Source organism: Podarcis pityusensis (assembly GCF_964106645.2).
Source record: "Podarcis pityusensis genome assembly, chromosome: 1".
NCBI lineage: Eukaryota > Metazoa > Chordata > Lepidosauria > Squamata > Lacertidae > Podarcis > Podarcis pityusensis.
The window spans coordinates 48114412-48131280 of NC_138028.1; the positions used below are offsets into that span (position 1 = coordinate 48114412).

Below are 16869 nucleotides of genomic sequence, written 5' to 3' on the forward strand. Positions count from 1 at the left end.
GAGACTCCAGCTCCCATCAGCCCCAGCCAACATGGCCAGTGGTCAGGCTTGATGGGAGTTGTAGTCCAACAACATCTTGAGAGCCAGAGTTTGCCATCCCTTTGGGCTTAGGCATCTTTCTCTTTAGAAAACAAGTATTCGGAACAGTTAAGTAAGTAATGCCTGCAGTAAGTAAGCCTGCAGTCTCACACCAACATATGGAACAGGAAGCCCTGTTGAAATCAGCAGGGCTTGCTTCTGAATAGACAGGTGTAGATTTGGGCTCTGACTAAGTTTTCCTTTACCTTCTCCTATGCTAAACCATCTACTACCAAAGGGGAGCTTTCACCATCCCTGCCTGCAACACAGAAATGCCAGAGCCCAACCCCTAACTGATGTAAGAAAATGGCCTCCAAGAATACTAAAAAAGAAATGTGCTTTTGGCACTCTTGCCTTAAAATCTTTCCAGCGTGTCCTTCAGTGGTCATGCAGTAGGAAGTTTTATTTGCTGCACAATTTAATTTTCCACTGCTCCAGTGCAGTCCCCTGCCTTTATAATTCTCATTTGTAGAAAAGGGAATCTTTCCCTGACACTGTTTAAATTATTCCAATGTCCTGTTGCACACACAGATTCTTCCATCCTGTGCTGGCGTTTTATAACGCAGCATTATGGGGAATGGGCTTCTTCTTTTTAAAAATTGTTTTTGTGTTTTCTGTTTCCTTCAGGGATTGACCACAGCCCATGAACAGTTCAAAGCTACCTTGCCAGATGCAGACAAGGAGCGACAGGCCATTCTAGGAATCCACAACGAAGTGTCAAAAATTGTTCAGACCTACCATGTCAACATGGCAGGAACCAACCCCTACACCACCATCACCCCACAGGAAATCAATGGCAAATGGGACCACGTGAGTTGCTTTCTAGGCTTGGCAATTATTCTTCTAGGTTGGAAGCCTGCTTTTGGAATTCTGGCAAGCAGCTCAATCTCAGACGTTTTTACTTGGGAGTAAATCCCACTGAATTCAATGAACCTCCTCCCAAGTAAGGGTGCATAGGATTGCAGCCTTAGTTGAAATTCTCATAGATGTGCAATGTAATATCTTGACTCTTAGTTTGCAGGCAAGTAATCCACAGTGCAGATTATAAAAGGTAATTCTGAACTCAGTTTTATTCTTGTGCTGTAGGAAATAATTTCCGCCTGCGAAATATATATTTATTGAGCGGTCTGGTGACTTAAGTCACCAATGCTCCCACCAAGTAGAATTAATTTATTTGGAGCACTTACAGAAATATTGGCATTCCATCTTGACTTTTGGATGATTTGCTGACATTTCCTACGTTGCATCTCACCTATAATAGATATGGAGGTGTTAATTTTCTTTTGTGGACATTAATCCACTTAAATGGAAATTTTTATTTTAATACCTACTTGTTCAGAAGAGGGCTGGATTTATCCTTTTGATTAACAGTGCACAGAACTTGTCTTCTCTGACTTCAGAACGCTTTGTGTTTATTAAGGCTTAACAGCAGTAAGCTCAATTTTTCTAAGCTTTTTCATATTTGCTGAAGGTGAGACAACTAGTTCCCAGGCGGGACCAGGCTTTGATGGAAGAACATGCACGCCAGCAGCATAATGAGAGACTTCGCAAGCAGTTTGGGGCTCAGGCCAATGTCATCGGGCCCTGGATCCAAACCAAGATGGAGGTAAAAACTTGCTAATACTTAAAACTGCTGTTTTTCTGTTGAAGAGCCTCCTAGTTGGGCATTGTCCTTTCATCCTTTTAGTGAAAAGGATTTGTGCTGAGAGAAGTCACCACTCTCTTTGGCCTGGTTTGCACAGCATGAAAAGCCAAACCATGACTTACTTACTTTGCAAACATGCTAGCTTCCAGAACAAACCTTGGCTACAGACGGTGGCTAAGAAGGAGAGAGCTTTACCATGATCTTGGCTTAGCTGCAGCACTGTGCTGAGCTAAAGGACTGGGGAAGAACAAAGCAGCTGCAATCTCCCCCCCCCCCCCCGAGCCAGTATATCTGCGCTAAGCTATACTTGCAAAGTGGCCTTTCTTTCTCTCTCCTTACTAATCTTCATAAATACACATGTTCTTTGTTTAAGATACTCAATGGCCAGTGGTTACTTCTTATTTAAAAACCAATCTTATACAAGAAATTATTGAGGGTGGCTTTCTATAATAAAATGCTAAATTAAGTAGGTACTAAATTAACTGAGATGTGCCTTAGGAATAGTTTGTGCTTTGCATTTTTCGTCTGCATGTGCATGTTCCAGACTTGCTCCATCAGAATTAGCTTCAGATTGGTTTTAAAACACATACACCACAACTGACTGTAGCTTCAGACCACATTGTACGTGCAGCTGTGCATATTTGTTTGGCTGTTGTTTTTTAAACTTGCCTACAGTCTGAGTACATGCAGGGGCATCTGGTCACAATCATAATACACATGGTTTTAAAAAAATGTGTAGCTCCAGATCTGCTAGGCTCAGGTATAACTGATCTGTAATACGTACCCAATAAATGAAGCGAAGCCCTAACTTAGGGCTCCTCCTGACTTCCTTTTAAGCCATGTTTCTAGGCACAGTGTTTGGCTTTGGGCCAGATCATCTCCCCTCTTTGAAATGGATCCAGTGGATCTATCACTGCCTACCCCCCCCCTCGACTCTGCCTCCACCCCACACCTGTAATGCCTCATTTCAGAGCCCTATACTAGTTACCACTGGTGGGAACACCACCAATGATAGCTTACCAACAGCCTGTGCTTTAGCCATATTGAAGATTTCTGCAATGGCCCCAGTCAGCGGAGGGACACCTCCACCTAAACCCACCAGCAGCACTGAGCAAGGGATTAGGATAGTTTTGTAACTGTGCTAAAAAGGAAACAAATTTATCTTCTGAAAGCCCTTAACACAGCTGGGCAGGTCTTCAGTTGGTGTTAAATATTTAACTCAGTAGAGCTGCAGTGAATTATTCCAGCGACTCGGTTTTGTTTACCTGTTCTCTGAAAAACCTGCAAGCAAAGCTCTTTTCCCCTTGAGATGACAAGGCCTGTGGTTAAAGCATGTTTTAGTCCATTTAGGGAACAGTTGCAGACAAATGCTTTACATGTTGAAACTTGTCACTCATCTGCTCATTTCCTTTGGGCTCGTGCAGGAGATTGGCCGCATCTCCATCGAGATGCACGGGACTCTGGAGGACCAACTCAATCACCTGCGGCAATACGAGAAAAGCATTGTGAATTACAAACCAAAGATTGATCAGCTGGAGGGAGATCACCAACAGATTCAAGAGGCGCTCATCTTTGACAACAAGCACACCAACTACACTATGGAGGTAAAGGCCAGGGGGAGTCTGTGCTGGTATAGCCCAGGCATGCAAGGAGTAATACCCTGAGCCACCCAACCCTGCTCTTGATTAAACTGATGTTGGGGGAAAGGGTGCTAAACTAGCAGCACTGACTAGCCATGCAGACGTGTACAGATATTGACATAAAGCACTTCTGGCTAAAGCCTTCACTTGTACAAATGACAGAGAGGGTGACTGATTTAACGTTCAGTAGCACAGTCTGGGACCCCACCGGATTCACCATTGCTTAAGACCCATAGTTTTCAGCCAAGATAGACAATTTTGACTGTGAGGAATAAGGCCCTCACATAATGGGGACTGGCTGGCACATAAGAGGTTACAGGTTTGAGGCAACAACCTTAAAAGTGTAAGAACAACACTGCAGACAAGTCTGAGGAGTCCATGCAAATGTGAGTGGGCAGTCGCTGGAGCTCGCCAGCTGTTTAATTGGTAAGAATTACCTATTAAAGTAGATAGCATGACAATATATTTTTTATATTGTGATTTTTTCTGTGAACTGCCCTGAGACCCTCCGCGTATAGTACGGTATATACCATATTTTTCGCTCTATAAGACACACCAGACCACAAGACGCATCTAGTTTTTGGAGGAGGAAAACAAGAAAAAAAATATTCTGAATCTCAGAAGCCAGAACAGCAAGAGGGATCGCTGCGCAGTGAAAGCAGCAATCCCTCCTGCTGTTCTGGCTTCTGTGATAGCTGCGCAGCCTGCATTCGCTCCATAAGATGCACACACATTTCCCCTTACTTTTTAGAAGGGAAAAGGTGAGTCTTATAAAGCAAAAAATACGGTAAATTCAATCAATCAATAAGGAATTCTGTGTTAGAAGCAGTTTCTTATCAGCATTGTCTAAATGTGGGGTGGGAACTGGGGCTAGGGGCTGCATTGCTCCAGTGGAAAGCTTACCCCCCCCCCAGCTCCTCAACTGATCAATACAGATCAGCTAGGAAGGATATTTCCGCACCTACTGCAGTGCCAGGATGGGAATGAGAATCATTCTTTTTTCACTTCTCAGCTGATTGGCACAGACCATCTGAGGAGCATGGAGGGTCCGATTTCATCCCCATTGCATCCAGCTGAGTGGGGAGGTTTAAACCTCCAGTGCATGACAATAGGGATGAAAACTGCCTACCACTCCTTGGCTGACCCACACATCAGCTGTGGGTGATGGTGGTTCTCTTCTCCATCACAGGGTGCCAGGCAGTTTAAACCTCTCTACCCAGGATACCTTGATCAGGAAGAACAGCTGATTGGAGTGCTGAGAAGCAATAGGCAATTTTCATTCCCATGTAGAGGAAAAACCTTCCACCCAAAGTACCATTCGGTGGATGAAAATTATGCCCTCCCCACTTCTCCAATGGTCCACGCCAATGTGCACACACCTGGGGAAGCCAAGGGAGTGCTGTGGATTGCATAGGAAGGTCTAGTGGGCTGGATTAGGCCTACCCTTGTTTTAAATGAAAACCTAGGTCAGCTTTCCCCAACCTGGAGCCCTCCAGATGTTCTGGACTACAACTCCCATTATCTGCAACCAGCATCGCCATGTGCTTCCTCTCCCTACTGAGCAGCACATTTTCCAAGTCTACAATCACTTTACTGCATTTTGACTAGTCTCCAGATGCTGCTTCTCAACTTAAAATGTAGGCGGGAAATCGTTTTTTCTCCTCCAGCACATCAGAGTGGGCTGGGAGCAGCTCCTCACAACCATTGCTAGGACTACCAATGAAGTGGAAAACCAGATTCTGACTCGGGATGCCAAAGGAATCAGCCAGGAGCAGATGAATGAATTCCGCGCCTCCTTCAACCACTTTGACAGGGTAAGTGGCATGGGTGGTTGGGATGGTGGAGTTTAGTAGTGCCTGTAACTTCAGAGAGTTTCTCCATAGAAGCGAATGGAAACCAAGGCTCAGATTCTCCTTGTGAAACCACAGCTCAAGTAAAACTTTTTTAAAATGTGGCAGAGTCCATTAACATTAAAGCATTTGGGGACTCAAAGGAAATGCTAACACAAATGTTTAAAAACCTTATCTCTTTGATTTTCAAATCCTTCTCAGATTTAATAGAAATGGCCACATTAACCTAATGAGCCTCCGTGAGAGTAGCTAATGGTTGTGGGGTTGTTTGTTTGTTGAACTTGATTACATGCCACTTCCTAGCAAAGCTCTTGTATGTTATCCATCCATTAGAAAATGTACAGTGATAACTCATTGCAGTACAAATATTCTACATGTGTAAGCTCACAGGTCAGGTATCGCTGTCAGTAAGCCTCTTGTTCAGGCCACACTGTCTGTGCTTCACATTCTTCCTTCTGGATTGTTCTTACGGTTTTTGCCTCAAAAAGACCGAGGCTAACCTTGCATGGAACAATCTTCAGCTCAAGCCACTGAATCCAGACAAAATACTGCTATGTCAGCAACAGCACAAAGGAAGACATCTGGCTGTACGGAATGGCTGTAGAAAATGTAGTCACTTCATGCGCTAATAGTGTGTAGCTTTTAGGCGTGCTCTGTCAAGTCCTCTATCTCACTCGCATTTTAATTTAGCTTATATTCACTATGTGAGTTGTTTTTGTTTGTTTTTTACAATTTAGAAAATACAAAGGCAATTTAATGTTGCGTCATATCTCTGGGTAAACGTCTAAGTTAAAGACAAAGGTCTAGTTTTCAGTGCAGGGAGCATCAAGCAGGAGACTTGGTCCAAGTTCTGTTGCAAGAATAAACTTTTGGACTAAAAATGGCTGCAGAGTTGGGGCCACTCTAAACTACATGAACTCACATGTTCTTCTAAATCCAAGGCTCCTCTAAGTGCAAAGATGCTTCAGCAACAGGATATTCCAAATGTGTCCAGTGCTTCTCTGCAGTCCAGGTGGCTCAATAAATGTTTTGCTTCTAAACTTGTTGAAGAAAATGTAATTGTTTCTAATGAAAAGCAGTCTTCAAAGCAAACATTTGTCCCTGGCATGGTCATATTTTGTGAGAAAGAAGTGCAAAAGAAAAAAAGAAAAGGCAGCATTAGCACGATACAAAATGTAAGCACAGTATCTAACCTTGTGCACTTTTTATTTCTTCCCCTGTTTTATTTCCTGCATGCCATTCTCCCCCCAATCTCTCCCCACCTGCTGCATGGTGCACCTCCTCCTCCTTCTCTCCTTGCCCCTTTCTTGTTCTCCTTCTCTTCTTCGTCTTATGCCACCACCCCACTGGCACTGCATGCCCTGCTGGCTGGCGCACTGCCTAACCAGGACCACTCCGGCACACTTGGCCCCGAGGAATTCAAAGCCTGCCTCATCAGCTTGGGTTACGATATTGGAAACGATGCACAGGTACTGAATGCTAGCAAGGAACTCAGGCAAATATCAAACCATAAGGGAATAACATATTTCTCCCTTCTCTTCTTTTTTGTTTTAATCCGTCTTGTCAATGTTCTTCTATTTTATTGTGCATATTTCTGCATACTATTGTATGTTCTGTCTTAATTCCATTCTTTTCTTTATGCATTGTCAAATCAATTTTTCTCTTCTCGGTTACACATTCCATTTGCTTGATTCCCTAAAACTCTTCTTGCCTTCCTTTCTCTTCTCCATTTTAAAAAAAATTATCTTCCTATCGGTACCTTTTTCTTCTTGTTGTTGATCCTTAAACTTTCATCTGCTCCTTTATTTTCAATGGAATGAATCCATCCCTTTGTTTTCTTCAAGTTATTTTCGTAATTTCTTTTGTTGTTCAATATATCTCATCTTCCATTTTTCCTTCATGCAAATCCATTCTTTTAACACCTTCCGTGAGTTCGTCTCTACTTTCTATTCCTCTCTTTTCCCCTTCATTCTACCATCCCTTTATGACTGTGTAGAAGAAGACTGGCATGATGGATGCTGAAGATTTCCGCACCTGCCTTATCTCCATTGGTTACAATATGGTAAGGTAGAAGCATCTGCCACTTATATTCACAGTGGTATATTTGACCCTTAAATGAGAAAAGGGCATACTGCTAGTGAACCCAGGTAAAGCTTTGTCAGTCCCGTGACTTGTGAATAAAATCCATGGCATCAGTGGCATATTTCTTTACAAACCGGATTGACTTCATACTTTATTTTTGGAAGAAGAATCAGAATATAATCCAAACTGATTCCTGGTTGACCTCTGAATAAGTAGAACAAAACAATGTCTAAGCCTAGTTCTCCCATGGCCATTTTGCTTTGTTTTTGCATTATAATTATGCATTTGTTGCTAATTCATTGTGAGCAGCCCACACAACAACCCTTCACACTTGTCCTTCTGCTGTAAAAATAGTCCATTTTCCCACATTTAAACTGCGAGATTTGGTTTATCAAAAAATGATTTTTTTCTTCTTCATTATGTACATCCATTGGGGACGTAAGAAATTCAATGATCAGGGCTAGCATTTTGGCTTGCCAGACAGAAGCCCCCCCCCCCCCGCATTCAATTGCAGAAGTTCTCTCAACCCCTGCCCCCAGAGCCAATTTGGGGCGGGGGGAGAAAAGGCAGGGACAGCCCTATGACACATGTGAAAGTTCTTGCTGAAGGCTTCTACTTGACAGGATTCATTAGTTGAATCCTGTTTTAAGGGGATTTTTTATTCAAACATTTTCAAAGCTCCCCTTTGGCCAAAAATGGTATTTTGTGTCGGTCTCACAAATCCACAAAAACAACTGGATTTATTCGCAATAAAAACAAACTGCAAAACCTGCAATATATCAACCAACAGATGAAAACCATTTAACTATGCAGTGTGGGATGTAGCTGCACAAGAGTCTTGGGCACCTTTTCTGTTAAATACTCTATGCATATTTTCTGTGACATCAATGTCAATGAGCAACACAGCTCTCTCTAGGCATGTCTTTGCCATTTTGTGAACAGTTCATATTTTCACTGTGAAAGGCACACCATCTTTACTCAGAAGAAACTCCTACGGTAGTTAGTGGGGTTTATTCCAAGGAAAGTGTACACAGAACTGCAATACCACAGGGCAACTGTATACTCACATTTTTCTGGAACTGGAGCTATGCTGGTAGAAGTCGTTGGAAGGGAAATTAGTTATAGCCATCAATTGAAGGGGTATAGGATATGGTGACGGTCTGTGCCTTCCATACTGCCTATATTCCACCCATAAGTCCCAGTGGCCCCATGGCAGCTAAGATTAGTAGTACTAAGAATGCAATGCTATTTTCCAAATAAGTGTATTTTCCAAAGTTATCCGTTCTTTCAATCAACAGAGACAGGATGCCTCATAATATAATCTCATATCTGGCAGTACTACTAATTTTAGCTGTCAACAGGGCCACTGAGTTTATCTTCATCAGACTCTGTGATCTCAAATCTTTGGTCTGGAGCTTGCCCCATCCATGTAAGTTGCTGCAACTGAATTCCATGAATTTTGATACCCCACTTGTTACACTGCTCATGTGCATAGCCCATTTGCATGGGCTAGAAAAAAGGAGGGGGAATTCAGCAAAAACATGCAAATCAGCCCCTAGGCTTATTCTTGCCACAAAATTTATAAAGAGGGAAAAGGAAGTTGCTAGTGAACACATTACAGTTCTCAAGCACCCAGTTCTAAGATGTGAAATCTGGTGAATCTTAATCTCCAGTGAGATCAGCTTTTGTTAACCATGTTTCCTAACCATGAAACTGTCAAGGGTACTTTTATTGTGTTTCCCTTCCTATAAAGAGGGTGTTTCTACACAGCAGCTTCTTGTGGACTTGGTGCCATGCAGTGCCCACACTCAACAGCAGCAGCATCACAATAATATAGCATTTGGGCGGTGTTTGGTTGGAGCTTGAGGAAAGTCTCTACCTGAAGCAGTTACGCCATTGGCTTCCATTGGTTGCTGTCTTATCAGACCTGTGATAAGGGGTAGCAGCCCCATTCTTTGGGTGTCAGTGCTGAGACTACTACTTGGTGCCAAACATTTATGAGCTTGTCTTCCTTATAACTTCAAATGCAAACTACTTCAATTAATTCTTCATGTGATACATCCTCGATGCCTTTGGAACAGCCTTCCCGAACTTAGTGCCCTCCAGATGGATTGGACTACAACTCCCATCAGGCCCAACCAGAGCAGCAATTGTTAAAGAAAATTGTTAAAGAAATTGTTAAAGAAAAAGTCCAAAACATCACTGGGGGTGGGGTGGCCAGTTTGCAAAAGGCTATGGTGTGTTTCCATAACAAATGCCTATTTCATCCTTTCCTGTCACCAGTAGATTGAGTTGTTGCTAACTCTTGTATCTTTGTCCAGGGTGAAGCAGAGTTTGCTCGAATTATGAGCATCGTAGATCCCAACCGCATCGGAGTAGTGACGTTCCAAGCCTTCATTGATTTCATGTCCCGGGAAACTGCAGATACTGACACAGCTGACCAAGTTATGGCTTCTTTCAAGATCCTGGCTGGAGATAAAGTGAGTTCAGACTTTTGTGCGCTACGTGGTTTTAGGATTGGTGATGTCAGGGACTGGCTAGATGAGGAGTGGTGGAAACAGCCTGACCAAGATGTCCCCCAGGGAGAGTGCAGTGGAAGACAATTTAGACCCGGTGTTGGTGTCTTGGTGTTGGATGACCAAACACACCCCAGAGGAGGAGAGCTGGGAGATACTGGAGTTGAAAACTTGCCAGCTCCTTCTCCCACTCCCTAAACAAGGCCCTTTCTTTATGTAATAGAGCAGAAAACTAGGCAGAGTCCCTTGGGACTCACTGTAGGCAGAGGGAGGGATATGACACAGAGAAAATAGACTAGCTGGGGAGGAGGAAGACACCCTAAGCAACAGCTTATGCTGAGGGAGCATATGTCATGAGTCTCCATGACTCTGATTCTTAATGAAACTGCTAGCTGCAAGTTTCCTGTCTGACCTTGTCTCTCTGATCTTCGCTGAACTGTGCTACATGTCAGCGCTTCCCCGTGACAGCTGAAATGTAAAAATATAACCTGGGTTTTTCAAATAAAGATTTTAGGAATGTGTTGTAATGAAACAAACCCTTTATTTCAGGTTGGCTGAAACATACATATAACCTGTTTTTGCTTATGGTAATTTGGCCCAATTTGGCCTGCAAGGCCATTTCCCTCCAACCCACACAACCACTGGTCACGAGTGTCGTCAGCTGATGGGTCAGAAGACAGGGTTTAATCCTGCATTTGGCCGTACACCCTGTTCCCAGTAGGGAACAGGATCATACTGCCAAGGGAGCAGGCTTTAATCCCTACTCATTAGCTGATGGGTGGAGTTTCAAGCTCTTTCCAGAAGTGCTGTTTGAAGCAGGTCACACTTCTTCTTTTTTTACTCCAGTGGGGTCATGGCAGCAGGATAAGGGAGAGGAGTCTCCCCCTCCACCCCACTGAGACGGCCTGCCCACAAGCTAAAAGGAGGAGCATTTGCAAACACCGCTTTTCCAAAGGCAGCCTCCAGTAATAAGCAGTACTCCATATGCACATTGGCTGATGGCAGGGTGATCCTGACTGATCTGGGTGCGTGTGAGAACTCTCTGCAGGGAGCTCTCTCACCCACACCTGAACCTGCTCAGGTAGGTTTTCCGCATGGCAGACAGCAAGGTCCTGCTAACAGGAAGATTTTTTTCCTTTGAAATGAAGTGGGGGGTCTTTCCGTTAGCTACACCTTGCTACCTGCTGCTTTCAGGACTTCAGAACACCAGATCCCCTGATGTAATTTGTGACATTAGTTGATGGATAAGGATCTGGCCTGTGGAGCCAAAAAGGTTCCTCATCCCTGTCCTAATACTACAAATTATAAAATAGGCTGCACCCCAATTGGGAAGCAACAGAAAATGCATATCAAATAAAACCACTAGTCGTACCTTGGATCCTGAACGCCCTGGAACTCGGACGTTTTGGCTCCTGAACACCACAAACCCGGAAGTGATTGTTCCGGTTTGCAAACGTTCTTTTGGAACCCAAATGTCCGACGGGGTTTCCGCAGCTTCTGAAGCTTCATGCAGCCAATCAGAAGCCGCAATTTGGTTTTCGAATGTTTTGTAAGTCGAATGGACTTCCGGAACGGATTCTGTTCAACTTCCAAGATATGACTGTATTTAATTAATATGGAAATAAGTGCAATTTACATTAATAAAATTGTGCCTGCCTCATCTAGTTAAAATAAAAAAGGACACCCCTCTGTTCTCTTACAGAATTATATCACTGTGGATGAATTGCGACGGGAACTGCCTCCTGATCAAGCTGAATATTGCATTGCTAGAATGGCACCTTATACCGGGCTGGATTCTGTACCTGGTGCCCTGGACTACATGTCTTTCTCTACAGCTCTCTATGGCGAAAGTGACCTTTAACTATTACCTATCTATCCACCACACATCCTTACCCTCTCCCATCCAGGAGCACTTTTCTTTCTGTTTGCAAAGCGGGCTCTGCTCTGCCTTTTCTCTCCCCTCCCCTCCGCCCTTCCTGTTTCCACTTCAGATCCCATTTGGGGTGGGGGCAGCAGAGGGGGAAATGTTGAAATGAAACAGTTTATCATGCCCCTAAAAGATGACGGTTTACAAAATTATTTTCTGCAGAAAAAGAAGTTACATATCAGCAAACGTATTTTATTACAGAAAAAAAGTATTTTTCTCCAAGACTGAAGCGTAAATAGAAAATGTTAAAAGTATTACACAAAATGTATACGGTTTGTTTTTCTTCTTCTTGCCATTCAGACATAGGAAATGGAGTTCAGTGTTCCATCCTAAGATTCCCAAGCCCAGCGCCACTCCCCCCCCCACCTGTCTCTATTTCCTTATCACATTTATTTTAAGAGGCGGAGGCACACAAGTGCATGTATTGCTGGTTCACTTGTTTCATGAAAATATTTTACAATAAAACTTTTTGAAATTGCTGTGTTTTTTAGGGAAAAATAATGTACACAGCTCATGTTTTCATATTTAATTAAAATTTCAATATGCCTACTTTGTGTTGTTGCTGAAAGTTGTCTGGTTTCCAAACATGGCGCTTGAGAGTTGGCATCTTTGATATTGCTTGTCACAGACCATATTAAAAAGAAAACTTATTGTGATAACAAATCTAGACTTCATTCTTTTGTCTAGTTAACTTGTTTCTCTATAACCAGAAAGGCTTTCCAACACTATTCAGAATGCATTGGTAGCTTGGAGGGTTTTTTGTATATTATTCTGATGTTCATGTTTTTACCTGTTTTCTTAAATGCAAGACACCAAAGTGCTTTCCCCTCCTCCACTCTGCTTTGGAATTGTATTGATGTTTATGTGGCTTCAAATGGAGATAATCTTAAGATAACGAAAGATAAACTTGGACCAAACATGAAGTATGCAGATTGCTGGAACTTGCAGCTTTTTTTCCAGCAAAGAAATAATTAGCAGTCAATTTTCCTGTTTTAAAAAAGGTTTTTAAGTGACTGACAACAGTCTTATACATGTCTTACTCAGAAGTCCATGGAGTTCAATGGGACTTCCAGCTAAGTGGGTATAGGACTGCAGTCTTACAGCATGTTCCTGTGCAAGTTTACTCAACGTTAAGCCACATTGTACAGTCATACCTTGGGTTGCGAACACTACGGGTTGTGCATTTTTGGGTTGTGGACTGTGCCAAACCCAGAAGTACCAGAATGGGTTACTTCCAGGTTTCAGTGCTTGTGCATGTGCAGAAGCACCGAATCGTGTCATGCGTGTGCGCAGATGCGGCGCTGCAGGTTGCGAACATGCCTCCCGCACGGATCACAACCCGAGGCATGACTGTGTTCGCAACCCGAGGTATGAATGTATTCAGTGTGTCTTGCTCTTAGGTAAGTGTGCATAGGATTGCAGCCTTAATTTTATAAATACTCTCATCTTATTTGATGAGCCATTGCATTATTTCCAATCCTAGGCATTGGAAGATATGACATCCACATCTTCCCGCCCGCCCCCAATGTACAATTGGCTTTAAAGCAATTGTTTTCGAAACCAATAAATTTTGTGTGTTTAGTTTGTCTTGGGATTTTCTTCCAGCTTTTGTGTATGTTTTTGTTCTCGTATCCACATCTCTGTAGGTGTATCAACATATTCTTAAACACAGGGGTGAGGGGGAAAGGGAAGCTTTGAAGGACGGTGAATAGAAACCTGAAGATTTTACAAGAGGAAGTACCACAGGCGGCTACTGTGAAAAGCTGGCAGCACTGTGCTGAAGTGTCTCTTTAAAGACACACACACTCTCTCTCTCATCTTTGTTAGGAACAAATGTTTTTCTCCATTGCCAGTTTTCCCCCAAAGGTATCTGAGCCTGTGTAAATGATTGGGATTCTTGCTGCAGTACTGTAATTTAATTGTTGTTCCAAGAACAAGATCCCTATTGAGCAATAATCTGCAAATTCACACGGGACACCTATATTTGTCTGTGGTTATCCAAGTAGCACCAAGGCTGGTTAATAAGAACTTTGCTTCAGAGTACCCTCACTTTTAAATTTTGCTGTGATGGTATCAGTTTTTTATTTAACTGGAAGGTCATTACAATATTGTATACAAATACAGCAGCAGCAATAAAATTAAAATATTTTGCTTCTAGCAGGCCTTTTATGCATGTTTTAAAACATCTTTGAGAAATTAGCTTCTTAACAATTCGCTACCTTTCTGCACATACCCTCTTTAGCTGCTTTACTTTCATACTATATGTATCTCAGGTGAACAAAATGATTTCTGCTCTCATTGGCATTTGGTCTGCAGCCTATAAGGTCGAATATAAATTTCCTCCAAGGCACAACGCACATCTTTAGTAGTACTGGAGAATCTCTTATTTTCTGTAATCTGCACCTTGCTGAAATTCCCTTTTCCACCCACGTATGTATATGTGTATACAGTATATACCCACAGGTCTCAGGGCGGTTAAAGATGCAGAAACACTCCTCTTTTTCACCTGTCCATTATGAAGTCTAAGCATCCAAAAGGCCCTTTGGAGGGAAATATATATTCAGTGCTGCAGCTCCACTGGCACAATAGATGTGCGCAAAACAAAGCTTCCTCTTCCTCTCCTGCCTGCCACCCCGTGTTCATCCTCAAAGTCCGCTCCAGAGGGTTGGAGGACCCTCTGGAGCAGATTGGGGATGGGGGAATGAGAGGGAACGGCAGTCCCTAAGGCTGAGCATCAGAAGAGGAGGAAACTGGGAGTATCATCTGATAAACCTCAGCTGCAGAGAAAGGCGGGTAGATAAAAGGAGTAGTAGCCAGAACTGGTTTGAGGCCTATTCATGTGGGAGGAGCAGAAGCTGAGATGTTGCTGATAGGGAATTCTAGGAGCTGTGGGACAGGATGGGGGGTAGCAGCAGCTTGTGGTCCTGCTGGGTGACCAGGTAGCTGAATAGTACAGACCTGTCTGCTAGAACTAACAGTGGAAGAGCCAGAAGGATGTTAGCTGAGCTGGTTCTACTGAGCGTGGGTGGGCACTGTTGCATGCCATATGCTGCCATGCATTTTTACCCATCTTCTGAGAAGATGAGCACAGGGATGCTAACATCCCACTACTATTTTGAAAGGTGAGTTTGGTGAGACTCCATAGTTGTTGTTCTTATTGATTATCAGTCATAAAATTTATATGCCACCCTCCACCCAAAGAACACAGGGATGTTTACAGTATAAAAATACAAAATACATAACATAGTAACAAAAAATACATACACATACACACACATGTTCTCCAAGCAGACAAACTTGCAGGCCCAAAGCAGAGCCTAAGCTCTTCTCTACTCCCACTATCTTGCCCCTCAGGAGGCAGAGGACCCTGTTGCACCTTTGCTGACAGGCTGCACAGGAGGCTGTGCATGGTAGGAAATACAATATTTCCCACCATGTACAGATAATCTTACTGGATTAGGCAGTATCAGTCAAAGGGGTCTCTTGGACGGAGGGCAGCAGTAACCACTATTAAACAGTGTCCCCAAGTATGTTGGTGTTACCAGTTGGGCAGAATTTTGCTAACCTCATGGGTGGCGCTGTGGTCTAAACCACTGAGCCTAGGGCTTGCCGATTGGAAGGTCGGCGGTTCAAATCCCCACAACGGGGTGAGCTCCTGTTTGCTCGGTCCCTGCTCCTGCCAACCTAGCAGTTCGAAAGCACATCAAAGTGCAAAGTAGATAAATAGGTACCGCTCCGGCAGGAAGGTAAACAGCATTTCTGTGCGCTGCTCTGGTTTCACCAGAAGTGGCTCAGTCATGCTGGCCACATGACCCGGAAAAACTGCAGACAAACGTCGGCTCCCTCGGCCAGTAAAGCAAGATGAGTGCCACAACCCCAGAGTTGAGTTGTTCGCGACTGGACTTAACTGTCAGGGGTGCTTTACCTTTTTTATAAAACAATCAGTAAAGTTGGGGTGAAAATTTGGTAAACGGGGGGGGGGGGGCGCACACACACACACACACACACACACACACACACACACACACACACTGTCTGCTCCAGGTGCCTGGCTCTGCTTATGTAAACCAGCAATTTCTTTCCTCATCCACACTATCCTGATCCACCAGATTCTATCTTTACAACCCGTGATTTACCAGGCACCAATCATAGACCGGTATTTTGTAATTTAAAATCTGGCAATCTGGCTATAATGCCAGCATTTACATTTCCCAGTATAGATAGATGACTGCCAGTTACCCCAATGGGGCATAAATAAAGTGCTTGTCCGTCTGTCTGTCTGTCTGTCTGTCTGTCTGTATCTCTGAGGCCAGAGAAACCGCACACATCCTCTCTTAAGATCCCAGCACATTGGTGCGCTCTGCTCACCTGCAGCCTGTCATTTGGTGGCATGGAAGTAAAGAAGCAAGCTTCCAAGTATGCCCTCAATATTATGACTAGGTGAAAATGTGTAACAGATTTCTGTGGTATTTGTCATGTTCCGCACTGGCTACTCTATCAGGGCAACAGCTCCCCAGGGTTTCAGACAGACACCTTCCCAGGCCTGCCTGGAGATTGGGAACTTCTGCACAGCAAGCAGCACTGTGGTCGTTCCCCAATGCCTATAAAAACAAGGCCACCTTTGTCAGTCACAGAGTACTTGGCTGCACACGTTGGTGAAAAGAAAAGGAGCCATTTGTGTGCAGGGAATCAACAAGAGATTCTTATCACAGCCAATTCATATAAACTGTGGCAAAGAAGAAGCCACTTAATTGTGGTTGTACTATCACATGCTGCATTAGTACAGTCTGTGACTGGCAGGACCTATGTGGGCCAAGTGAATATTACACCACACACCAGTTACTACATTTATTGTCCATTTGGCACAGCAGTGATATGAAAAGTCTCTGCCATCCTCAGCTTACGCAATGGTTTGCAATGGGTTGGGAAAAAACAATATGGTGGCATCCTTTTATGGAGCAACCTGCTATATATATGGCAACCAGTTATGTTTTGGAAAGCCAAGGTTTAGGTTTGTTAAATTTGTATATTGCTCCCCACTAAAAAAAATCCCGAAGTGATATACAGTAAAACAAATGCAATGAAGAAATTTTTAAAATGGTATTTAAAAACTGATGTAACAATATCATAC

At 43.4% G+C, this 16869-nt stretch overlaps 1 protein-coding gene across 5 annotated transcripts in view; it reads left to right on the forward strand.

Annotated features, from left to right (window-relative positions):
• The window catches only part of ACTN1 (actinin alpha 1), an 88698-nt gene extending 75368 nt beyond the window's left edge, over nucleotides 1-13330 (forward strand). For 2 of the 5 annotated variants that reach the window (XM_080982293.1, XM_080982292.1), the window contains exons 15-21: nucleotides 706-888; nucleotides 1550-1684; nucleotides 3148-3327; nucleotides 5031-5177; nucleotides 7210-7275; nucleotides 9617-9775; nucleotides 11514-13330. In XM_080982293.1, coding sequence (XP_080838419.1) covers nucleotides 706-888; nucleotides 1550-1684; nucleotides 3148-3327; nucleotides 5031-5177; nucleotides 7210-7275; nucleotides 9617-9775; nucleotides 11514-11672 — 1029 coding nt within the window. In that variant the 3' untranslated portion in view covers nucleotides 11673-13330. Of the gene's footprint in view, nucleotides 1-705; nucleotides 889-1549; nucleotides 1685-3147; nucleotides 3328-5030; nucleotides 5178-6601; nucleotides 6683-7209; nucleotides 7276-9616; nucleotides 9776-11513 lie in introns of all 5 variants that reach the window. The other 3 variants (XM_080982291.1, XM_080982290.1, XM_080982294.1) reach the window with 2 other exon arrangements.
• Nucleotides 13331-16869: the final 3539 nt, after the last annotated feature.